Source organism: Drosophila elegans, unplaced genomic scaffold (genome assembly GCF_018152505.1).
Source record: "Drosophila elegans isolate 14027-0461.03 unplaced genomic scaffold, ASM1815250v1 contig_814, whole genome shotgun sequence".
NCBI classification, from domain to species: Eukaryota; Metazoa; Arthropoda; class Insecta; order Diptera; family Drosophilidae; genus Drosophila; species Drosophila elegans.
The window spans coordinates 16730863-16758550 of NW_024546167.1; the positions used below are offsets into that span (position 1 = coordinate 16730863).

Sequence of the window (27688 nt, forward strand, 5' to 3'; positions counted from 1 at the left end):
TTTTATTTTATTTCTGGTTTTTTGTTTTTCAAGTTTCTTAAACTTTGATAACATTTAGTTAAAGCGCTGTGACCCACACGGGCAACCAAAGCAGCAAACAATAAATAAATTGAGAACGACAAACATTAAGGTAAGATATTTAAAATGATTTATTGCAGAATATATTCATTAATTCTTTTCAGATTTCTTTCGTCTCTCACGTTTGAATGTGCTTCACGCGTCGCTTAAGTGTAATGTATATGTTTACTTCACTACATAATAATAATAATAATAATAATAATAATAATAATAATAATAATAATAATAATAATATAATATAATATAAAATAAAATAAAAATAAGCTTAGCTTGCAACTAAAATTATGTACACGATAGGAATAAAGATGTATATGGTAAATATATATAATTAATTGTGTAATATGTACAACAGCAAATACTTTGTAACGTTTGCCTACAAATATAATATATCTTTCATTTTTCTCTCCACTTTCGCTGTGCATAAGGAAACTTGGGATGCATAAGAGGAGAATAACTTTGCTGGTGACCCCGATCACCGCAACGGGGTCACCAGTTAGCTATGCAAACAAATAGCGTGCGTGTGCTAGGTTAAATAAGAAACTCTATTGGCCCGACGACCCTAAGGATTTGTTTAGCTCCGAGTTTTGACGAGATCTATATATAGTTAAACATTCACGATTACAAGACTTCAATACAGTGGATAGATAAGCATATGCACACAGATACATAGGTAATGCCCGGGTTTGGACCACAAAGTCTAGGAGTCGTTTATGATCCAAGCCCGGCTTTAGAGTTATACATTTGCAGATGCCTCGCGTATGTAATAGTTAACACTCGGTTTTCAAACTTCATCTTCTACTACTACTGGCGCCATGGAACTCTCCATCTCCAGCTCTGCATCCTCGATCCCCTGATCCCCTTCAGAGTCTCTGTCTCTTCGCTCTCTCTCCTGATCCTGATCCAGATCCAGATCCGGGCTACTCGGCCAGGATCATCTTAATGCTGGCAACCTCGGACTCCAGACGCTCCAGCTGCGACTTGAGCATCTGATCGCGTTCCACATTGACCTCCTTGGGCGTTAGAAGCTTCCTTTGCAGCTGCGCCGTCCACTCGGCACTGGCAATCGAGATTCCCGAGTCCCGTTCGTCGCTGGAGTTGTCGCCACCATCGTTCCAGGCTGGCGGCGATGCCCGGCTGCAGTTAGGCTCCTGCTTGATGTGCTGCAGCGAGAGCAGTGCCGTGGCCGCCGCATCCTTGTCGCCCAAATGCGATTTGTGGCGCAGCTTGAGGGGCAGACAGTTGTTGGCATCGCTACTGCCGCTGCTGCTGCCCTGCTGCTGCGAACTGCTCCGCTGGAGCTGCAGTGGCAGAGCCATGTGCGCCGGTTCGTGCTCCTGCTCGTCATCACCGGAAACGGCGCCGGACGACGAGGCGGAGGAGAGAGTGGACGAGGAGGTGGTGGAGGAGAGCATGTGCTCGTAGCTGGGCGAGCAGGCGCGTCGCGAAAGATTGAGCACACTGGCCGCACTGCCGGATACCGATGAACTGCTGACCGCATCCACGGCACTGCTGCTCACCGCCGCCTCGACATTGTGACTCCAGGCGGCGGCCGCCTCTAGGTGATCCTTGTAGACGCTGGGCGTGGCCACGTACAGGCCAGTGGGTGGCGGCGGCGGTGGTGCCCCACCGCCCACCACAGCGGCCGCATTGTAAAGGGCACCGGCGGCCACCGCCTTGCGCAAACTATCCAGATCCTCGGGCCGAACATTGCGATTCAAGGCCTGCTGCAGTTGCACCTGGAGATTGGCAATGGTGCTGCTGCTGGGCGGGCGATTGTTGTGCGGATCGGTGATGGCTGAGGGTGAACTGCAACGCGGAGCACTGGGACTTGGCTCCTGCTGATGTGTTGACTGCTGCTGCTGCTGCGTAATCTGCTGCTGCTGCTGCTGATGCGGCTGCTGATGCTGCTGCTGCTGCTGCGGTGTTAGTTGTGGCTGGTAGAGATGCTGCGACTGCGCCTGTGGCACAATCAACTGTTGCAGGTGCGTGGGCGGCGGCGGTGGTGGAACACCCGCATGCTGCACATGGTGGACACTCTTCACAGTGGCCAGTGGCTGCTCTGGTCGGGCATTGCCATTGGGTGCATAGATGAGCGGAGATAGTGGCGGACCCACCGGATAGACATTGTGGCCATTCTGCGGAGAACCCTCACCCGAGCCACTGCCCGAGGGCGAGGATGCAGAGGAGGAGCCACCGCCACCGCTCATCTTGGCCCGCTTCGTGTTGCTCAGCACCTGTTCGCTGGTGGGCAGCGAGGCCAGAATCTTCTCCACACTGACCAGATTCTCGCCGGAGATGTTGAACTTGTCGCGTATGGCGTCCAGTTGGGCCTTCAGCACATGATTCTCCTTGGTCAGCTCGATGACGCGCTGCTCCAGAACCATGTCGTTGTAGCGCCTCTTCTCGCGACTCCTCTTGGCCGCCTCATTGTTCCGTCTCCGGCGGTCCCAGTAGCTCTCGTCCTTTTTGTTGTCCGGCGTGAATTCGCGCTGCTTGCGCTGCGAGAAGAGCTCCTTTTGGGCGGCGGTCAGTGCCGATTGGGGTCCATTGCCGCCCTGCGACGGCGACTGGCCCATCATGCCATCGCCATAGCCGCTTCCCGGGGCAAACTTGCCCAGACTGTCGGACATGCCGCTGTCGTTCGACTGCGGACTGATGGATCCGCCGTACATGGACAGGGGATGCACTGTAAGAAAATGGAAGAAAACACAATTAGATTTCAAGTTTTTAAAGCAAGAGTAGTTTAGTTATGCGTAAGAGAACATTTTAAAAGCCGGTTGTAAACGATGCAGCGACTGCAAGTAGGTATATAGTCTAGTTGCTGCATCGTTTACAACCAGTTGAAAAAGGGAAGAGCTCAAAGCCACTTACAATTGGATGCCTCGTTGGAGCTGCCGTTCATCGACAAAGTCGGCGATATATTCGACAGACGCACGTTGTTCATCATGGCGATGTTGGCTTTATTGTGGATATTGGTGGGCGTACCGCTGAGGACCTCGGGCATCGCTGTTGGATAGAGTGTCTCCGGTGGCGCTAACAGGAGCAGCGTCTCCTCCTTCCCTCCGGTGGGTGGGCGTGGCCCGTAGGGAAAGTGCTTCAGCTTAGCGAGCTTCTGCTGCAGTTGGTGCTGATGTTGCAGTTGGCTGGTGTTGCTCTGTTGCTGGATGCGGTGAACTGCAATGGAGAGATTAAATATATTGATTAGCACTGCATTTTTAACAACAAACTATTGAAATGCTGATTTTACTTAATCAAGTCGTTGTCTTTATGTACTTGTTTATAAAGTCACTATTATAAAAAAACACGATGCTTAGTTTAACAATGCATATATGATTTTTTTCTGAGTTCATTTTTTTTTTGGATTTAGGGGATTAAGTTAAAAATTTTAGAATATCTTTAAATTTTATTGTAAAACAATATAATTTTCAAACTGGTAACTTTTGAATATGTTTAATTGTAAAGACATCCTTCGCCTAAAAACAGGCAACACATTTTTTGCAGCCCCGAAAAATAATAAACAAACAAGACCTTGGTCCCAATCGAAATCTAAGATTGCGCTGAATATCTCTTTCCTGCTACCATAACAATTTCGCTTATCACCTATTTATGGCATTTCTTTCAAATATTCTTATCTGGCCATGTCATATATAGAATATATATAGTAACATTGTAATCAAGTTGAGGAGCTGATAAGATGACAAGCGGTATGCCACTCAATGCAAAATCGGTTGGGTTTCCAAAACATTCTAACGCGATCTTGTCTGGCCCACACAAACACACACACACAGACACACATAGAACTTTCTTTGTTCAATGGTCCTTGCCCTTGCTTTTTTTTGCCCTCGACTATAGCTTTACCGTTTGCTTTCGTTTTTTGCACAAGCATTTCATTTACACAATGATTACTGCCAATGATGCAAGAATCAGAGAATTAGACGACAAAGGCGAACAACCAACACCAACACCAACATACAGGGCTAAAACGTAAACAAGAAATCGCACGTTGCACGTCTGTGTGAGTGCTGCCGCCCCACTCCCCCACTCTCCTTCGCCTTTCTCTCTCTTTTTCTCACCCTCACCATGACCATCGAATTGGCATTTACAGTTCAATGTGCTCGCACACACACACACACACACCCATTAACATGTGCATGTGCCAGACTCTGTCGACGTCGACGTCGCCGCTGGCTGCGCAGCTGCCGGCAACCCCTAAGCGCGAGAGCAAGAGAGAGGGCGAATGAGAGAGCAGCGCTGCAGTCGGCGTCTTGACAAAATTCACAAAAACAAAATGACTAAGCTCCGTCAGCCACCCCTCTCTCCACCGCCCCCTCTCTACCACACTTTTTCGGGAATTTCTGTTTTCCGTTTCAATCATTCGTGTGTTATTGTTTTTAACCGACTAAGTTTAGTAAATATTCTAGAACTGATTAACTCCTGTTATTTTACTACGCAAAAAAAAAAACAGTTTGACACTAAATCAAGTAGATATTTACATATCATTTGGAAATGTGCATGTGAAATACATTTTGATTTATACTCTAAATTTGAATAATTTAATTCAATTTTGTTTAAATAAATTATTTAGATTCATCTAAATCTAGTTTACTGTTGTGATTTTATCTTTATACATAAATTTGATTTTAACTTAAGTTGTCTGGTGAATGTATATTTATATATTTTTATTTGTATGTTACATTTTAAGATTTCTGTATTTTTCAGATATAAATCAAATATGTTTATATATTTCCAGAATGTCATTTTAAATTATAGAATTAATCAGAACAAAAACATTTATATCTGTACAGCACCGTTCATTCTTTTAATGTTTTATTTTGCACTTGACACCTACATTTGTTGTTGCTGGGGTTATCCTGCTTGTAGTTGTTGCTGTAATTGGTATCCGTATTGTTTTTGAGTATCAGGAGATTTTTGGTCGTTGCAGCCGCTTTGAAAAAGTTCACTTTCTGTTCCAGCGTGCAGACAATCGACATAATGTTTTTGGGCTCAAAACACTTTTGGCATTGTTTTTATATTTTGTTTAGAATGATGATTTAATTATTCTTTGAAAATTGTTTTTCAAACACTTTGTTTTATTTGGGTACTGTGATTTAGTTGGCTAACGCGACGTTTCTGCGGTTGCTGCACTTGGCCGAAATGCTTTTAACGGCTCGACGGCTCTCACTTATCGCGGATCGAATGGACTGTGTGTGTGGATCGACTATATATTTATAATAAAATATATGTATGGGAGACTTATCGCGAGCGCCTGAACCGCTTCGAAAGAAGGCTGAATCGCAATTGAATTTGTAAAAGCATTTCTCCGCCGAGCTGCTCGACGGTCACGTTGTGGCTACACGCATCCGATACACGCGACCGAACTTGTTGCCTCGAACACGTTCGATGCGGCCGCCTGTAGTAAAAGTGAAATTTCTCTCGTCGCAACTTCGAACCTTCCAACGTTCTAGTTGCAAGCGATCACATTGCCGTTGTTGAGTAATCAGTGGGCAATCTAAAAAAAAATCGTTTGAGCTGCACATTTGAAACTAGAACGTGATTGCCTGTTGCGTGGTGGTAGGGGGCGGGGTGGGGTTTCAGGCGGGGGGCGTCGCTCTTGACGCTCAAACACTCGCGCACACACAGAGACACACACACGTAAGGTGACTGAGGTGCTTTGGCCGCGTGAGTCTGATTTCGATTCCGATTCTTATTCCCATTCTGATTGCGATTCTCCGTACCAGTTGGCTTGATGACGCAAGCGTCTTACACAAAATATTCAGAGAAACCAAACCAGCACATTATTAATAATCGAGAATGCATTTACATACACACATGCAAATTGCTGGGGAGTTGGGGAGACTGATGTTAAAAATGCTTATGCAATACCTTTTTGTTATGGGTCTTAAAAGATTTATGTCGGTAATTAAAATTGTATTTATTACAAAGCATATTTGTAAAATGAATTACTTAAAAAGTAAAGCAATTTTTTTTGGTTATTTTAATAGGCATATCATAGCAGATTTTTGAAAAGCAAATAATAATTTTAATTTTTTAATATATTTATTCTTTGTAAGGAAGACCTGCATTGCTAGTATTTTATATTTTAAAAGTTTAAGTTCAGATAAGCCACAAAAGAAAGAATTATTAAAAGTCTAAGACTTTACCACCTTACCCCAAAACCAAAAAAAAATTTGTGTGTTTCCCCTGCTTTGTTTGCGCGCAATTCCAGATAAGGTAAATTCTCAAAACAGACTAAAAACTTTTTGTTCGGTTAAATATATTATGTATGTACATATACCAAGTAGTAACTATTGAACTTCCGTAGCTCTGCATATAATTAAAAAAATCCTATTAAAAACCCAACAGGCGGATCGATGGATCACGTGGCTTTGAAACTTTGAATGCCTCGACTAAATAAATACATGAACAGTTCGATATCTTTGCAGCCACCAAACTGTCTGGTGAGCCATTACAAAACGACTCGACCGCTTATATAAGTCATCATTAAGCACTTAACGCTGCGATACGGTTATCAAAATGGAAGGAGACGATCCACGGACACTATCAACTTAGTTGCAGTTCAAAAAAAACAAAGAAACAATAACAACAGAACAGTTCTACACATAAACACCGGCGAACAACTGGGGGTAAAAAGTAAGGTCGGGAGATAAAGTATTATGCAAGTTTCTAGTCACCGGGCACTAAAACACCAATGCGGAACAAACAATGAGTCGAACTGAAACAATAAATTCTTTTGAATTCGCATTATGAAGTACAGAAAAGTGATTACAAAATGCTATTAGACCATTTACATTGCACCCTCTTGTAATATGGGTGCTATAGAAAACTGGACAGAAAAAGAAATTAAAAGAACTAAATGCTGATAAAGTGCAACACATAAACTGCCCTTTATCTTCTCAAGATTTTCTAGGCTATTATTAGAGAGGGGCAAACATTTTATCGCTGCATTTTGTATTCATTATGTAAAGCTCTGGAGTTTTATGCTGAACTGCCAGTAATATTACTTAAGTGTTACATTCATTGGAACTGTTACAAGTAGTAAGATTAGAAAAAATATACACTTTGGAGTAAAATGAGTTCACATAAAATTGTAACACATTACTTAACTAGATAAGGAATTTAGTAATGTACAATAGTATGAGTAGTATGCATACATAATTATTACTTTTTGGTTCCATACCATAAAACAGAAAAAAACTTTAGACCTTAATAAGACCTTTATATATATCTGATATTATTAGTTTATTTTAGCAAGAACTAACCATTTGTTTGGTAGGCCTTTATAGCATATGGTGGTTTTTAAAATATATAAATTAATTTGCTTAGCATGAAACAATCATTAGCTTAATAGGCCTTTATAAACGAAACTATTGCCGTAAGAAATTACAATTTTCTAATTAACGACTGACACCAGGGTCCCATTGAACTGGTGCATTCTGGTTTTCCACTTCGCAATCTGTCCAGCTTCCATTCCAGTTCACAGTTTACAGCTCCCTGATTGCTGTTGATCATGAGCAAATCCAAATTACGCGATCACTACGCAATATCCACGTGAGCCGCCCGATTCACGTGTAGCAACCAATCGTAGTCACATCCGCGACTGAGGGCTCAGACCCCCGACCAACCCCTGTGGGATACCCCATACACCATACTCATACCCCATACTATATAATCGCCATTATCAGTATGCAAATATATATATATTGTGGGGCCCTTATCGAAAGTCTGTATACTGAGTTTTTGACCCAGGCAATCGAAACACTCATCTATGGTTTGTTCGGACATATGTACGTTGAGGGTTCCTTAGCGGTAATCAGTTGGGGAGTGAAAAGTGCAACAGAAAGCCACAAGCGGTTACGAAACACTTGGTCTACCAACCCCAGCCCCAAACCCCCTAGAAAACCCCACCTTACTGCATCAGCAGTCAAGTTATAGCAACGCTATTTTTATATTTTTTCATAGCCCCAGAGGCGTGGCGTGCGCGCTGCTGACTTGACGCTCAACGCTCGCTTCTCGCCGCTGGACGCTCAACAATCGACGACGTTCGACGTTCGAGAATCGAGTCGGCGGCGGAGCGGTCACGTGTCGCGGAATGTGAGGCAGCTGGTGGCTAGTGCAACGCTCCCGAACAGCCGGCCTGCGACGGCTCACATGTTGGCGACTTGAGTCGGCTACGCAAACCAAATGGAAATTAACGTGTTTTCCACTTATTGCGTTTGTTTCTAGCATTGCCAAGATGCTACAGTGGTCATTCCCCAATTTGTCCTATCTAATAAGTCATAAAAGAAACGATTATTAAGGATAAACTTTAAAAGATATTTCCAAATGGTTTATGTTGTCATCAGCTGGCTCTTTTCACATATTTACTTTCAAAGACAAAAGGCTTTTATCTTTTTTTGGAATTTTAAATTTTAAAAATAACACTATATCCTAAACACAAGTACTTTCAAAATATGTTATTTAAATACAAATACTTTTTATTTTTTTCTAAAATAAAATTGCTCTTAAGTTAATGACCACAACGAAGTCGAACAAAAATATATTATCCATTCTTACCCTTAAAAACGTAGATGCGTATGCGTAATATTGCGTATAAGTAATGTTAAGTATACGTAACATCACGAATATGTGATACATATTGCAGCAGAAAATAAATTCGTTGTGGACTTTTTTGATATTTCAAGGTATGTTTCAGTAAATTTTAAAGAAGTACCACTGTAATGCTCCCTGGTCCAGCTCCCTTGCAATCAAAATATTATTTTTTCCATAATACCATCTATGTGTGTGGCTCGCGGGGGGTGAAATCCCAATAGAAAAAAATGCAAATCTTCGCAAGTATTTTGTTTGCACATTGCATTGATTACAATTCTCCAAAGGTTTTTGTTGTTACTTGGCAACGTGCTCGCGGCATTTGTGCCGCTGCTGTAATTGTAGTTGTAATTGTCACAGTATGTAATTCTTACGGTAGAACATACCCATTAGAATGGGAATTAGTTGACTTAGGTGATACTCTGTAATAACAAAAAAGTCTTTAAAAAAGGTAAGCAATTTAAGTTGAAGAGGATCATGCCTTTAGCCATTTTAAAGACTCGTTACTTTACTAAATTTATAGAGGCATCAAAAAACTTTATAAAATATGGGACTCTTTAACGAATATATTTTATGATAGACCCTATAATACCTAATTATAATCGTTAACTGCACTAAAATTAAAAACAATATTCACAGAATAAAGAGTATATAATGACCGGTAAAACACATACTATAGTCTGGTTTTGTTGACTATTGTTTCTAATCTTGGTATAGGTCATTTGGGAAAAAAAATTTCTAGGAAATGCACTTGAAACCGAAGATAAACGGGTCTGTTACAGACGATTAAAGTCCACGCTATTAAATTAAGTAATTCCATTTATTATCTAGGGTCATTAAAAATTATATTTATAAATTGTATTTAAAAATATTTATTAAATTTGAATTTGGCCTTAAAATATGTATACAAGGATACTGCTAATAAAGAAATAATTTTAAACATAAAGTTTCATTCGACTATACCCTCCGTATAAAAGGTAAACACTCACATTCTTATATAATAAATGCGACTGCATGCATGATGAAATCTGCATTAAAATAATATATTTTTAATTTATTATTGAATGTTGACTTACATTCTGATTCGTTCTTTGTTCTGTTCTGGACTGTCTCAAGTCGCGCTGATTATGTAATTATCACAATGCGATTTCGCTGCTTTTTGTTTGATTACAGAGAGTAAATATATACTTGTCAAGTGCAAAAGTTTATTTTGTTTTAGCGACCTATGAAGTACGAATTGCTGGACAAAAGACAAATATATTTGTTTTAATATTTGTGCGCAATTTTAGCTGTGCATTAACCAATCTGGCATTCTTATAGCCATTTTTGAACTGGTACCGAAATAGATTAGCTGAGGTGGCAAAGGATTCAAAGAATTTAGTTTTTTTGAAACACTACATATAAAATAATTTTGGAAACCTTTCAATAAACTGATAATTTTAAAGTTAAATATAACATGCAACGATTCACAATTTGCGATTCTCTTCTTTTTGTTTGCTTTACATACAAGTGAAGTGAAGTGTTTTTCAAATAACCAAAAATCAAAATTCTAAAGATTTTATCTTCTAAGTCTTTTCGTTTTAATTTTTTTTTTAATGTATTTAATTTTATCTTTTTTTTTTGTAATACATTTTTATAAGATTTAATTCGAAACATCTTTGATCATCCAAATACTTCTGGAAATTTTCCGAGCTTCCGAGCAAATCTCAGCTAGCTCGGGGGTAAATTTTCCATGACGCTTTGGCCAACTTGACCTCGAAAAGCGCGTCAACGGATTATATGGATATGGACACCCACTTTTCCCGCCTGCAATGGATGGGCTTATGTTTATATTTATGTTTCTCTGTCTCTGTTTCTGTTTCTTTTTTTTGTTACTGCCGCTGTTGGTTTTTCCTTCTGGCCAGGCCGAGTTGCAACGTGAGTAAACAGGCCACATGACGATTACCACAGCAACGGTGGACGTCACCAGAGTTGAGAGAGCCCGCCAATCAGGTCGTGAATGCCCATCACCCCCCTGAACAACCATGCCCACACCCCTCCCCTCCACCAACGACCAGGTAAACCCCATTTCCCAAGTGTTACGCTGGCACACAGACCCCGATGCAACATGCAACCTGTTTGAAGCAGCGCTGCTGGGAAAACGTGAGCGGCAAACGTGACAGCGGGTTTGAAGCGATTTTGAGGCTGGCCTACTGAGCGTTTGACGGCCCACCTGCGGGGGGTGGTGGTGGTTGGTGGTTGGTGGTTGGGCGGCTTGGGTGTTGTTTTGGTGGGTCGGTGGGTTGGTGGGTTGGTGGGTTCGCTGCTTACACCATTCGAACGATAAACATTGAATGGCCCCAGGCACGTTGCCTCGGCTGGAAACGATGGCAAAAGGGGGAGCTCTGGGCACTCGAAAGTCACATTACCGCTGTGCCTATTACATGACACACAAACGAATAACGAACGCCAGACGACGGGGAGCAACAATTGTTTGGACTTAGCCGTGGCAATCAATCCCGGACACCTGTAAACGGCAACGTGATGAAAAGCGTGCCCGCTAATCGTCATCTTTGGGGTAAGAGAAGGGGGTCGGGGGTTACGGATGTCAGGGGTCAAGGGTTCGAGCCAAGCCGGATTTAATTGACGTGTAAATAGGCAACCGCAATATTTTCTAGTAGAACAACAACTGGTATATCCCTTATTTTAATAGATACATTGACTATTTCAACTGAAATGACTAAAGTAACAACTTTTCCATTAAAGATTCAATTTTATTGGTAACATATTTATGCAATCACATTTTAAGTTCTGAGATTTTTATTTAAAAAACAAAGTAAGAGCGAGAGAGTAAATTTTTTACCACTTACCACTAACGGTTAGGTAATTGGTGTTTTGCTTTATATATGTAAGTTCTAAATAATATTGGCTGAAACTAACCTTCATAATAAGTTAAAGCATTTAATGCCTTACTGTTAAAAGAATTTGTTAAAAAATTTGTTTTGTGTTTAAAAAGGTTACAGAGTTTCCATTTTACACCTATGCTCATTTAGTTAATAAGATCATGTCAACTAGGTCAATTAAAATTGTAAAATTTTCTATGATTACAAATGCAATTTTGTATTGAACATATTTGGCCAAGATCGCCCGGCAGATGGCGCCTACACTTTGGGGCAGCGTAAATTTCTAGATTTCGTGCGGGGGCAGCAAAAGCAAAGCAGCGACGTCAAAATCGACGTTGGCCGCGTAATGAGTGCAAATGTGAATGAACTTCCCGCAGACGCACACGCAGCTCTATTGCCCACTCGCTCCAACATTTGCGCTCTTCCTCTGGCCGAAAAATCTCGGAAACAGCAGCAACAACAACAACAACAACAATGGGGCAGAAGAAACAGAAACAGTGGCCACAAACAATACTATATGTTGGCTCTCGTCTGGCGGAGCTTACAACTTTCACACCGCGCCACATCGAAACGTCTCGCAAACAACACATGTGAAAGGCCCCTGAGACCAAGTCCCAGATATCCCCCCTTCTCCCCTCTTTTTCGCGGGGTAATCCCAAGCCCCCCACCCAAAAAAAAATAAAACTTTTGATATCACTCCGTTCTAAGGGGCAAACGAAACCGAAATTTGTACAAACGAAAAGTATACCGATAACGGTAGCCCATTTAGTATGCAGAACCCGAATTCGGAGCTTTCTTTCGACCTCCCCAATTTAACCGTTATTCCGACCCAATAATTTTATCGATATAATGCAGGGATCTTAAATTTGGTAACTATAAGTACTGGGTACTGGGTAAAGTAAGTTGACTGGTATTTTGAAATTGTGCTCATAATTTTTACAACTATAGCAAAAACAAAATTATATCAAAACATAATTTACTGATATCTACAACAATGGCCATTGATTATAGAGAAATATTTTTAACATTTTTTTAAAATCCTAAAACAATTACAACAACAATTAATTAAATGCCAATTTAAAATAATTTGAAAAAATGTTCGATTCAAGACAGCAAATATTTTACAATGGCTTAATCACAAATAATTTTTATATTTATGAAAAAAAACCCTAATGTAGGTTAGAGTTTTTAAAAATTTCCTCAATCTTATGACCTTTTCACAAAATTATAGATAGTTCAATTGGCATATTCCGAGAAAAACGTTTTTAGGCTAACATCTCTTTTCACCAATAAAATAATCAAAATTAATTAGTATTTCCACAAAAAACGCAATTGAAATATTTTAAATTTAAACAAAATAAAAATTTTCTGATGAATTGCAATCACAGGTTTTATTTGAAGGCCAAAAGTCAGAACAATGAACTTTCTTTGAAATTTTAAAGAATTCCGAGTAAAACGTACGTAAAATAGATTAAATACTTTGTCAATAGTTAAGTATTGTATGTCGCCACGTATCATTAACGATTAGCAAATACTTTGTTATGAAGCTCAGTTAGTTTACACCATTTCCAATGATTCACAGATAACTTTTTGATTTGATATAACAAATTTATTTGATTTTGGAGTCTATTGCGTTTCACCTTATGACACATAAAAGTACACACAAGTGTTTATATGTGTGTAGCTGTATTTATGACTCTTATCAGAATGGCTGAGAAATCCATTTGGCTTTGTGTTTTCATCGTTGGCCACAAGACAACGCACTTGAGAAATCACTTAACATAAGCGGTAATAGCCAACAAACAAGTCAAGAAAGAAAGAAAGAAAGCCAACGCAGAGTGGGAGCCAAAAAGAAGCTGATAAGCCACATATGAGTGATACAGATGCGGTTAAAATATTAAGAATATACAAACTCGTATTGTCAAAATAATATCAATATTATGTTACTATAAATTCTACAGTAAAGAACAAAAAATAAAATAATTGTTTTCAATATTTCAATTCGAAATTAAACTAATTTATTTTCAAGCTAAAAACATAAAAAAATAAAATTTTGTTTTGCTGTTGGTCTTGAACTCGGCCCTTTTGGTTCTAATATTTTGACCGCACTTGTATCCGGTTTCGTATTTGTGTGCACTGCACAGAGGCAACAAAGTTGTGAAGAAATTTGGGTCTTGCTCTAGTTTTCACAACCAAAGTTCAATGATCGATTGCAAAGCCAAAAAAAAAGCTGCTTGTGTGTGCGAGAGAGTGAGCCCCCCAAAAAAAGAGACAGAGCGAGAAAGAGAGGGGTGGAGATCGGCAGAAAGAGAGGGCACGACTTTTGTTTTGCGCTGTATTTTGCAGAACTCACGCGTCACATGTAGAAATGTCTGCTGCGAACGCTTTCTGCTTTCTTTTTATCGTGCAACTTTTGCGATGTTGTTAAGTATCCGAAAGAAATTCGTCATATAATAAAATTTTATAATTTTTGTTATACGCCTGCGTGTACGTCTGCATGTGTGTGAGCATTCAACTTGATTTCATTTATGAGTTTGTTTTCATCATTTACTCAGAGTGTCGTTGATAAACAATTTCTGGCTGTATTATTTTCTTCTTTTTTGGCTAACGAAATTAGAATAATGAAAGCACATACACGCGTACACATATGAAATTTCGGAGCCCAAGAATGGAAAGTCAATGCACGCGGCTACGTCGACGTCGGCAGCGCTGCAGCTACGCCAACAACAATTGCCTGGCTTTCTTTTTTTTTCGTAACGAAATTATTAGAATTTCACATAATGCCATTTGTTGTTGTCGCGGTCAAAGTCTTTCTAATTGGGAAAAAGCCTTTCCGTCGAGCTTAGCTTTTGTCCACCTGTCGATCGCATTGCGAGTTATAGAAATTTAACCCTTTTTTCTGAGCAATTAGTGCATTGCAGAGAAATGTGGAGAATCTTCTGGTAAACGAATACCAGTATGCCAAGAAAGTTAATTGTAGGCGAGAAAGTCAAGCTTCGATGAAGACAAGAGATGCTCGGGAGCAAAGACCTTTGGCTGATCACTTATTAAGCTTGGGTTAACCTATTAATAAATGTATTGGTTAATGTTAATTAAAAATCTTAGATATTTGAAACTCATAAGCCCTTGTACTTGATAATACTTTGAGGTTTGTAACATATTTATGTCGTCATTTAAAGTTATTTGCTTGTGTAAAGTTTCTTACAAATTACAATTTTATGAAACTTTTAAAAGAATTCTATCCCTTTTTTTGTACAAACTTATGATATAAATCATATGTTGTTGAAAAAGAAGCTACAATTAAGTGAACAACTACCATTCTGTAAAAACTTTAACATTCTTCTGAGGCCAAACTAAATATGTATATTAACACTACTTTTCTTCATGCTCAATCTCTCATAATATCTCTACAGTTCTTAACTGTTCTTAAGTAGACCATCTTAATACATAACCCAACATTTATCCCAAATTAACAAACCGTAAAAGTTAACCCAAAAAAAAGCAGCGGGTCCCAAAAACAGCCGACGAGCAATTATGTAATGCCACCTACCCAAAATTTCCAGGCTGCGAAGAAACCGAAAAAAGACAGTGAAAATGGTGCACAAAGCGCAGACGGTGATAAACGCAACAAGGGAAAGGAGAGGAGGAGGAAGGGGAGAGGAGAGGAGAGTGGGGGGCCCAGAAGAATGCTTGAAAGAACGCTAACTAAACAAGTTTTCGGAATTGGGTAAACGACATTATTCGAGGCACAAGCGAGTGTGTTACAATATTAGGCCACAATACCGTTAGGCCCACAGAAAACAGATTGAGAACTTCCAAAAAAAAAAACAACAACCAAATTCGAGAGATGAAGAACTCCAAAAAATAAAAACCGTAAGAGCGAAAAGCGTTCATCACCGTGTACTGTTCTCTTTCTGGCCCCCATTGTCTTATGTAATCAATTACAGGAGGACCGATAACGAAGAAAGCACGGAGCGGTGTTCTTACTTTCTCCGGAGAAGTGGGCCAAGCAGCGACGCTGGCAGCGCGATTAACCAACCGAATGGAAAAGAAGGGAACCGAGACTGTCATGTAATTATGAAACTTTCACGCAAGACCCACAAACACTCGGGCATACGAAACCAATACAAACTCACAAGAGTTGTTCTCGCTGCAACTTCTTTTGGGGCTCAATGCACTGTGAAAAATTAAGATCACTCGGGGATCGAATAAAATAATAAGACTGGCTGAAACCTTGGCATAATATACACTACCTTTAATAACAAATTTTTCCTAACATTTTTTTTGCTTTTTAATGTTTATAAAAAGTTGATTGATTCTCTTTATTTGCTGGTCTTTTAAAACTGATTAATGACTTCTTTTTTGCTGGTCTTTGGTTAAGCTGTTCTTATGTAGCTTCTAAAAATATGGTACCGTTATACCATAAAAACCCACTATTATTAAGAATACCTACAATATAATTTAAATTATTTTTACTTGTATTTCTTAGAAGCCAGTTTAATATTTAACCAAATCGCAGTTTCCTAATTTGAAATCAATAGTAGTTTAATTCGTAACCCACAGTAATTTCTGTTATTAAAAGAGATTAGATTAGAACTGGTTTTAAATAGTAAAAATATAATTAGTTTCAAAAGTCCCACTAGTATCCGGTTCAATCTAAAAAAAATATGAATATTTTTACTGTGTGATTTTTCGTTCGTTTCCAGTTTAGAATTGGGTCAAATAACGGATTTGTTAGTCGCTCTCTTGCTGTTACTCTCTTTGTTTGGGGCAAGATCGGCAAAAGAACGTAACAAGCTGCGTCATCGCTTACTCCACTCCCCCCTCCCACCGAACACTCCCCTGCGACGCAGCGCCCCCCTTTTCGAACTTCACTCGCAACACACAAACCGAATTTCAAACCAGAAAACCGGTTACAACATTGGAGCCTCTCTCAGTTTCTCAGTTTTGATCAGTTGCTCTGCTCACCTAGTGGCCGGCTTTCATGCAGGTTCGTCTCGAACATGCTGCACCGCTCTCTTCGCTGTTCTACATTTCTTCAACTCCAAATGGGTGAAAACTTCAGAGGAACACTCAAAGAAAATTGTTCTTTGGATATCGTTAGTGACACGTTGGCTACACTATTATTTTTAGGGTTTCTTTTTAACTTCCAACAATGTTACGTAAGTGAAAAGTTTTCTTTCATTTTAAAATCACATTAATGAAGATTCATTATAAGGAAATCAATTATTCAATATTTTATTTAAGTCTCAAAAATTATTTCTTAGATTTCTCATTGGCTCAATTGTTGTCCCATATAAAAACAAAATATTATTTATTATGAATCAATTTTTTTGACAGTGTAACTTGCGCTGGCAAGCTTCTTTTTGGCCCGTTTTGAACACCGGTTTAGAACGTTCACTCACGAATCGCTGTCGCGGCTCTTTAAAGACGGGCAAACGAACGAGCGCAGCGCCAAGCGAGCCACATAAAAATCTTTTACTATTTTTATTTTTATTGTTCAAGAAGAGAAAGTGTTACGCCAATTGATTGTTTAATTAATTTTCTTTCTACCGCTCTGCTTCTTCTTGCCAGCTGGCGAGCTTCTTCTGGCAGAAGCAACCTCGCATTTGTGGCCCATGTTCATGTTCAAGTCCATGTCCAGAGCAATGTCAATGACCATGGGCCAAGGCAAACGCCAGCAAAAAGTATCGAGAAGGGAAATTCACACATGGCAAATGGAAGAAAATAATACCCTTGGGATCTAATGGATGGTAGCCAGATAATGTTTAAGCTTAAGCTACAATCTTTCTGAGTAAAAATAGTAAGAGTATTGTATAGAACAAACTCTTTAAATATAATAAAATGAATAATGGTTTTATAATTAAATCACTTTATTTTGGGAATTTATCTTTACTAATAAGCTAAGTAATAAACTTGGAAACTGTGTTGAACTATAAAGTTTACACTAGATTAAATTTGCTTACATTTTTGTACTTATTGATATTTAGATTTTACCATTGTGAAATTTGAGTGCTAGCCAATTTTAAAGTTATTATCTCAAGATTATACTATTAATTTTTTGGCAATTGCACATACCCCATGCAAGAGTATGGCTAAAATCCAAAACAAATATGAGTGGGGCCGCTGACGGAGTAAAAGTTTTGCACAATGCGCTTCATTTGTTGGCCATTTGACGACTTCTTCTGCTGCTGTTGCCGCTGCTGCTGCTGCTGCTGCTGCTGCTTTCATATACCTATACTTGCTGGCCGCTCTTCGTTCATTCTTTGGCCAAGCATTTGCAATTGTGACGGCTTTGTCTAGTTTGGCTAATGTGTCAACTGTACCCGCGACGGCGTGGTGTCGAACCCAATGAATTATGCATTCGGGCAAGTTACAACTTTCCAAATTGCTTTCCTCTGGCCATGTAGTTGTAGTTGTTGTCGCTAGTACCGCCACAGTTACCGCTGCTTTTTTGCTTTATTGTTGCTGCCATTGTTGTTGCCAAATAGAAAACTCTAACCGCTTATTTGCACTTAGACTTTCGCGCGATCTTCAATTAAGATAAATGCTTGCTTGCCCTGGTTGCAAATTGCCGGAAAACTACGTGGGACTTTGGGGGGATGGCCAGAAATTCATTTCAGAACTATCTTTATTGGTAATAACTTGTAAAGAACTTTTACTTACCTAATAGATATTTGTAAGCGCTGATGTCGATGGTTACAACACATTTAAAACAAGGAATGTAATATATAGTCTTATGTTCTTTTTTTAAAGTTATTTAGATGTATTATCTAAGTGTTTAGAATATTGAAAAGTAAGACATTCCTTAGAATTATTTTTATAACTATCACTGCTTAAGGAAACTATGCATTCAAAAGACTTTAAATACTAAAGAAATAAATCCACCCTGCAGGAATTTATTTGTGTTTTGGATGAATGGATTTCTCAGGAAATATCTTAACCCTGTACTTAATTTATCAAAATATTCACATATTAAACCAATTAAATACAGCGTATACGTAATCTGTGTTATAACAAAGTAAATAAAGCATACGCCCCATGGGTTATATAAAAATGCCACTGTAAATTACAATTATATAATGCAACAGCGATAAAACCCACACAAAGAAGATAACCAGAACGGCAGACAAAGAAGAGAGCGATCGTTCTGCCAACAAAGAGAAAAAGAAGGAACTTTGGATGAGGATGGGGGGCAGAAGGAATCGGAATCAAGGGAAAGGCGATGTCGAAGACCCAACCCAAGACGTCGCAAGTCGCAAGTCCCAATCCCGATCCGATTCCGATGCCGATGCCGATGCCAGCGGATGTTGCGATTATTACGAAATAAACGAAGAACAACCAGAATGAATAAGAATGAAAACGAAATGACAGCAACCGAGAGGGAGAGGGAGAGGGAGGTACATACATATATGCATATAAAGAGAGGATCCATACATCCACATTCTCATCCAGTAGGCAGTATATTTTGTATTATCCCTTTTATAGCTGAAAATGCCAACGGCGCAGCTCGCGAACAAGAAATTCTTAAGAAAGGCTAAATTTAGAGCGCCAAGAGCAGCCCCCAAGCCCCCCTAAGTAGGTTGATTGGTCATATCTCTCTGGTTGTTGTTTTTTTATTTTATTTTTTGTTGTATTTTTTCTTGCAGACCCGGTATTCCATTCGCATTCGCCCTCTCACAGTTAAGCAATTTGCGCAGTTGCAGACAGGAACATAAAAAACTCTGACGAAAGAAACTTGAACTTTGGTTGCAACAACGGTTGAACTTTTATCGCAATCCTAACTCCCAGTCTCTTTGTCTCTTTGTCGTTTACATTTTCATTTCCACCATTAAGTGTTCAAATTTGAACGATTATGCAAAAGTTCTTCCGAGAATATTTACTCATTCGCTTAATTGGCCGTTTTTTTTTTTTCGTTTTTCGTTTTTTACTGACTAATGGGAAATGCATGTGATGTCATTCCGCTAGAAAGATCTTTTACGACGGTGGGGAAATGGGGAAATCGGGTGTGAGGAAAACGGAAATCGCTTTTATGGCAACTTTTTGCAGTTGATTGTCGAAGATTAGAAATCGTTAGGTTCATTTATATGATTCTAGTTAGCCAATTTGCATAAGTGGAGAATTGTTCCTAATCTTCGCTGTTAATTGATTTTTAAATTATATATTTAGTTAACACTTAAAAAGGCTTAAAAATTCATTATGTAATAGTAATTACCTGACGAACGTTTCCTCAAAAACCTGAAATTTGCTTACGTAACTAAATATGACGTAAATCTCGAGTGCTTATTAGCAAGGTTAAATAAAACAAACACATATAGTATTTAAATAAAAAGTTTTACACACATATTTTTGACGTAAATCTGGATTGCTAATTAAAAGCTTATTTTTAGCGGATGAAAGAATTTTAAGTGTAAAGTAAGTTAAGAATTTTAGTTAAATTAGCTGAACGTTTTAAAAATAATTAAGGAAAACTTGTACAATTACCTAAAATATTTAATTTGATTATGTTTATTGGATTAATATATCGCAAAATATTGCTTTGTAGGATTACGGAAATAATTTATGATGCGAAGTGTTTTTATAGCCCTGTTATCTAGAAAGACCATCTTAATCCGAATGCATGGATGTCATATCAAAAGAACTTATTCCTTTTGTAAGCCTGTTTACGCCACAAATACTGAGCAAAAGGGAGGGAAAATAGAAGAAAAAAAATGAAAAAAGAGGGCGATGGAAGAACAGTCACTGGCATGTGTATACATATCAATTTAATCGCAAGTATGCATAAATATTTCAACTGTATTACTACCGCCATACTTTATGGGCCTACAAATACACAGGCACATACATATATTACATTACCCTGCATACTTTACATAGACCAAGAACAAGGGGAAGAAGAAGACAGAGGGAAAAGAGGCTGAAATTGCGACTACCCCACGATGCCAGCTGCGCATTTTTTTATAATGCACACAGACTGGGTGCTGTGCTAATTTATACAACAATAATGCGAGTATAATTTTTGTTTTTACTTTTCTGCCCCGCCGCCAAAATGATCTTATTGGAATACCCACACACACTCATGCCTACAGTTTAGGTGGTAAGATTAGTAATAATGTTTTTATTATAAGCTTGTTTTGCATTACTGTATTTTAATAACAGAAGATCGTTTTAAATTAAGTCATAATATTTTAAGTCTTTGCCCAGTTATATCATTTTGGTCAATTGAGTTCAGATATTTCTATTTAATATCTAGTATTTATCTTGGGACCTATAAATTCGACCCTAGCTGTATTATATAGGGGCTGCAGCTGAATGAGCGAGCGAGGCGAGAGAAGCCAACGACTGATTTGTTCAGCCTTGAACTTCTGTGCGAGTGCATTAACTCTGCCCGCTCTCGCAGAACGTCTGTTCTTGTCTCGCTCGCACCCGCAGCTCCACCGCCAAAATGGCATACGCAATGTTCTGCTTTGTGTGTATGTGGCCAGTGACCGCAGGATGATGAGTGAGGGGGAGGGACGAGGGGGCCAGGGGGAGTTTTGCGTTCTGGGCTACACATTCTCCGCGCCTCAGATCTCCGATCTTGCTCTTTATGTAATCTAGAATACTGTCTTGTCATACGCCTACAGTACAGTCGAAACCTCATAAGTTGAATTTTAGCATAGTTGCTTTGTTGCTTGCACAATACATCATAAAACTATTGTTTTATCGTATTTTTAAGAGGTTAAAATGTGAATTGAGTATTTCTGTAAACCTTTTGGTAAATTTCTTACAAAAATTAGTAACATAAATCGCTTTTTTTGATATCTATTATTAAATGCTCCAAAAAGTAGGCAATCGTATTTTTATTAAACTTTTTGGGAAGATATTTTTAAGTTAACATTTTTTTTAGCTATAAAAATACAAAATCTTGTGTTTAAAATAGCATACAAATAAATAAATACATTTTATATCAAGTAAGATTTTAGTTTTACATTTAATACAGCGTTCTTTAACAGAATTTTTCTTTTAATATTCAAAGTTTCTTCAAATGTTTTTCCCCTCAACTAGGAAAAAGCCTTGTGGTGATCCCTTTTAAGGAATCTAAACTGTATTTATGTGAAACTCCATTGTGGCTCCTGAGTCTGGTTCCTCTGGCTGGCACTGGCACTGGAACTGGAACTGGCACCCCCATGAAGGATTGTATTACATAAGCGACAAGCGGCGGGCGATAAGTTTCGCTTTCTCATATATGCACATGTGGGCGTGGTATATATGTATGTATATTATGAATACAAATACAAATACAAATACAAATAGCAGCACAAACAGACGGCGAGCACTCCTTTTGTCTGGCGTGAGTGAGTGTTTTGAACCTTCGAGGCACTGGCCTTGAACCTACCGATCGCAGTTTGTTTGCAAAACAGATACACCGATACACAGACACACAGGGAGTTATAAAAACAACTTCAATTTAGTTCTTTTTTCTCTCGCTCAGCGTTCTTTGTTTTTGTTCTTATACTTTTATTTTTTCTGCCATTCACATTTATAACCACATAAACACTGGCATTGGGCGTTGTGAGTGTTAGTATGCGTATTTGCCTGACCCCACACAACATTGCACTCACACACGCGCACTAGATTTTGTCCTTGAGATCGTTTCTTGCCGTTGGCGCTCAGCAGCCGTCTCTTTCGCACCCCTGTTACAGCACCAGCCTCACGCCCCCTTCCCTTCCAACCGGAAAATCAACTGTTTTTCATCAGACATTTAGGTATTTAAGTAACTAAAATTTTTAAATTCTGGTTTACTTTTCACTTCTGCCAAGCCCCTGTTTTTCAATTATTAAGTTGAGAGCTGAAATTAAGCAGCTGTTTCGTGAACTTCGAAAAATTCAAATATTTTTGACTTTGAACATTCAAAATTAAATTAAGGTCTCAGAACAATCATCAATAAAATCAGAATTATATTTAAAACAAATCTTCTTGCATTAATCACTTCTCCACACAAAAACGATGTATCTACACAAAATTTAATATGAAAATTCTTTCGAAATATACGTATATTGAAAAATGTAAAATTTTTAGAAAAAGTATTTAACTAATTTATAAATACATATATTATTTTTCATTTTTTAATCTACACATAAAATTGGTTAGTCAGATTACTCTGTTTTAAGCAATTTTCGCTATTTCTTCGGTTTTTTTTATTCGTTTAGAAGGTTGTCTGATTTGGTATTTGACTTTGTGCGAGGGTTTTGTGCAGTCTTATCGCCCATGGCCACCAGTTGGTGGTTTCTCCCGCCTCCGGACTCCGTATTCCCGGCGTTTCGACTCCGTGTTTGTTGCCGTACAACGATTACGAATGCATTTCGCTTATCACGCCCGATAAGTGCCACCAATTTGTACATAAATATGCACACATGTAAAAACACTTATATAGGGGGTGCGCATTGCAGCCGTCAGCTGCGGCCTTTGTTTCAATATTTATCGAGTCATTCTGGTCAAATATACAAATGTGTGCCCCGGTTGGTTGGTGGAAATATTTCTAGATGGGTTTTCAGTGACCGATAAGCGAACAAATTAAGATTTCATTTCACAACAACAAACGGTTCTGGGTTCAAGGATGGTCAAATGTGGAAAGCAAATACACATTGCATCATGTTGTTTCTCTTCGTGATTACATATTTCAATATGTGCACATTATTCCTATAATTGACGTTAATTGAGTAATCTATGAATAATCGTATGTGAGTCACACGCATTGGGTAATATTCATCACCTTAACTTTGCCGTAGAAAAGGCAGCGAAATCGAATGCCCATAATTCCCTATTAATCTTAAAATAATTCTAGCTTGAAATTGTAAGCATGGCAGTAAATCATAATAAAAGCTGGAGTATTAAATGTATAACCTTTCAAAATCAGCACGTAATCGGATGCTTAAAGTTATATTTATTTATTTCATTTAACTCTATTTTTTGAAATAAGCTCACCAAAAAGTTGCAGTCTATATTTCCATTTACATGCTTTTACTTCCAATTAAAATGATACAAGAAAGCACATAAAGAACAATATTTAAATTTATATACAGGAAGGACAAAGTAAACGAAGCAACATGTTATTTTATTGGCTTTAATTTAAGCTCTTGCTTTCAGCACCCACAAGAAGATTATTGAGATTTATGCATTCAGTAACGGATGAAAATTCGGAGACAAAAACTTACATTACCAACAACTTAATTTGCAAACCAGCATCCTTGTTGAGTTGTTGAGTGACTCAGCAGCCTAAGAATTTTAGAACCGGAAATTTGTCACCAATATACATACATAGGTGTAAAATGCTTGATTAGCTACAACTCAAGTCGCTTATTGCGGGGGATTACTTACAATTTCGTAAAGTTGGTTAGTTTATAAGAGTATATATTATTTTTTAATGAATTAATTAAATATTCTTTATATAGGCTTATGGTACGTGTTATAATATCAAAACGCAAATACATTTAATTTTCGTTTAAATAAAGAGGAGTTTGCAATAAAAATGTAAAAAAAATTATTCTGATACCCCCACACTGGTGTGTATACTTGTACTTCAACACTTGCACTTGTTGTCTGTCAGTCAGTCTATTCGCCTCTCTTTCCCCATTTTCCTTCTCACTCACACCTTGTTCCTGTCTGCTGTGAAATTGTGGGTGTGTGCGTGTTAATATCCGTTAAATTTGTTGTTGTTCGTCTTGCTTTTACACTTTGAAAGGGTATTTTAATAATAGTAAAAACTAGAAAGATTTCTTGGCTTAAAAACCGTGTTCAAAATAGGATATATTCATTAACATTTTTAATTATTGCATATTAAATTAATTGTTTAAGAGAGGATCATGAGTTTGGTTTTAAACTCAATATTGAAGTAAAATAATTATTGTTAAAAGTCATAACTATTTTAATTATGCTCTTATATTATTTAAAAACTTCAAGTTCTTATAAAATATTTAAATATTGTTAAATTTGTATCAAACTTCAGTTAAGCTCTTAAGGGTATTTAAAACTTCGTTTGTCAACGCGGTGTAAATGATGATTGTACCATGTGACGTATATAGATACATTTATATAGACACTCTTTATAAAGAGATATATATATATTTGTATACATATGTAAGTTTACGGTAAAACAAAGGAAACAACTTTTCTGTGACCGCCAACGCAACTTCGTTGTTGTAATTGCAATTGCTGTGCTTGTTTTCCTTGTTGTTGCTGCTGTTGCTGTAAATATTATTAGTTGTTTGTGTCAATTTCAAGTGCGATGACTTCCGCGTTTTAAATCGCGCGCATTTCGCAACAATTCCCATCATACAAAGCGTTCTAATAACGCTCTATCTCTTTCCGCCGGCGGGACGCACCTGTATTTAGTTTGCGTTTTTTGTTTGTTCGGGGATTCGCTTTTATCTAAAGCACCGCGTAAACTTTAGGGTTTATGAATGAAGCGCAGAAAAACGGAGAAAGAAACAAAAACTACAAAACAATCGAGTGCCTATCAAAAGGCCTCGACGTGAGTCACATGTCGTGATCACGCTCCTGATCGTGAAAATCGGCCAGAAGGTGAAGAAAGGCCGAAAGAAAGAGAGAGAGCGAGCCAAAATTCACTGCCTCGTTTTGGATTACCTCTACATTATGGGTATATCAGGCCTACTATAATGTATTGTAATTCTAATTAATTTTTTAAGGGTTTAATCTGTAATCTTTGTAAGTCTTTTTGGAGTTGTTTTAAAAAACAGAAATAAAAAAGCGTTAGCCCTAAACAATAAAAAAGAGCAAAAAAGAAACATAATAGATTGTAAAAAGCTCATAAAACTCTTGCACAGTCTTAACTTTGAGTAAAATTAACCAACCCACCAATTGGAAAACTTCTAAAAAAAACATGTAAAATAAAGTAATATTCTTATGCCATACAATTCAAATAGTTACAGGGTATCAAAGAGTATACTCTTAACACTTACCTATCTTTGTTGGCCGAATTTTTTGGCTTTTTGTTTTGATCGCGTCGTTTTAATGTGTTTTCGTATTTGTTCCGGCGGCTTGTTGTTGTTTATTGGGTTATTTCGTACACCACAATATATACTGTGTGCTGGTTATTTGCGTCTCTTGAATTTTGCACCCAAACATACGGACTTATGTGAGCAATTGCATATTTCAATTTCGTTAATTGCGCCACAAATTACAAAAGAAATGGCCAAAATACGAAAGGCGCGGCCTGTTGGTCGTTATGAAATTCTCGATCTTTTGCGTTTTTTGTTTTGGTTTTTGCTATTTTGTTTTTTTTTTTTTGTTTTTGTTTTCTTGGCTACCAAACAGAAATTTCACTTTTCACCGCTAACAGAACCTTCGAGCAGTTTTTGTTGTTGACGTAAATGTGTTGTTGTTTTTTTGTTGTTGCCCCAGAGCCAAACGAATCGAAACTAAATTTGTTGTTGGCCTGCAATTGACCGGCTCAGTCGGCGTCGCAGTCAACAGAAATCGAGAAATGTGGTTCTGAGAGAGCCAAGAGAGCAGGAGATCGAGCAGAAGAGCACGAGATGAAAATATCAATTGTATCCTTTCTTTTTCAAAGTCTTTAAAAAACCAAAAAAAAATGTTCTGCACCGGGAATGAAAAATTTAATATTGTGTCTAGTTTGATTTTCAGAAAAATATCTTAATTTTCCTGTATAGAATTTAATACTTCTTGCAATAAACTTAAATTAGTTTTTCTGACCATTTTTTTTTACTTATTTCAACAATAATTACAATTTTCCAAACTGCTTAATGGTATTTAAACTTTCTGTTTTTCTATGACTTATTTTTAAATTTTTTCATTACTTAAAGAAAACAATTCAATTCAATTTATTTAAAATACCTCAAAATGCTTGTCTAAAACCATATAAAGATCAAATAAGTGGAGGCTCAAACTAGTTATTCAGATTTAATTGGATAAATGCTGTTAAATGGAGTGCTGAAAAGTTCAGCCGTAATTGCATTCACATTTTCAAAGTCTCAGTCAACGGCGAACGAACAAGTTCAATGCTAAGCGGCCGTTGCAGCATGTTGCATGTTGCCAGATGTTGCCATCAAACATGTTGCAGTTGGCTGCGCTCGTTTGTTCGCTCGACCCAGTTTCGTTCTTTTTCTTTTGCCCCGTTGGACTTCATTTTATGCTTATGTTCCCCATCTTACCGTTGTTTAGTGTTGCTTCGTGTTCTTTAACGGGGCCCGCTTTCTCTTTTTATTTTGGCCAAGTCAATTGATATGCTGCGCTATGTTTTGATGTTTAGCCCCCCATTTTCCCCATTTCAGTCCCATTTCACCCAGCGATCGCCTGTCAAGTTCTCGATTCGTGATCTTTCTGCCATTCGGATGGCTTTTGGCCCAAAATCGAATGCCAATGCATGAGCGGCTTTATGGTCGAGAGAGCCCACCGTCGCAGAATGTGGCATGAGTCAACGACTGTTTCTAAAAACAAGACAGCTTATTGGGCTCAGCAATATCTGTACAGTGGTCCTTCGAAAAATGGGTAGTATTAGCATTATACAATTAAAATGTTTTTAATATTTCAATTTTGTCCAATTGGCGTAAAAGAACTTTTTAAAATCTTTGTATTATTATAAGTTATAGTTTTGTATATTGTAATAGCATAGTTTGAATTTGAATAAAAAACCTGAGCACTAACCCATACAATGCATAAATTAGAGATTCATAAAGATAGAAAATTTAGAAAATAAATTTAGTAAAGGTAAGAACTACTAAAATGTTATAAGAATAGCACACCAGAAACTAAAGGACTCCATTGCCATGAAGCACTGTGGAGGCCTACATACATACTGAACACATACATACATACGTTCAAGAATACTTTTATGCCTCGCTATTTCCCCTCTTTATTTTATCCTCGTCCTTTATGGCGAAGTTAAACTTTTCAAGGTTAAGTCTTCGGCTGGCGTCGCCGGCGAGCAATGACATTTGGGCAGGGCAGAAGCAGAAGCAGAAGCAGAAGCAGAACGAGCCCAGGGGTGGGAGGTTCAGGGAAGGGAAGGGGGATCCGGGGACCAGAAGCAACACTCCAGCAACATCCAATTCCACGTCCACATCATCGCCATCGAACACCCTCTCGCACACACACACACA

At 38.2% G+C, this 27688-nt stretch overlaps 1 protein-coding gene across 1 annotated transcript; it reads right to left on the minus strand.

Annotated features, from left to right (window-relative positions):
- Positions 1 to 125: 125 nt before the first annotated feature.
- Positions 126 to 5380, minus strand: LOC108149469 (myb-like protein AA). The gene is made up of 3 exons (XM_017277080.2): positions 4928 to 5380; positions 2950 to 3252; positions 126 to 2764 (listed from the first exon to the last, which is right to left on the minus strand). The coding sequence occupies exons 1-3, from the start codon at positions 5067 to 5069 to the stop codon at positions 996 to 998; spliced, it is 2214 nt and encodes a 737-aa protein (XP_017132569.1). The 5' UTR covers positions 5070 to 5380; the 3' UTR covers positions 126 to 995.
- Positions 5381 to 27688: the final 22308 nt, after the last annotated feature.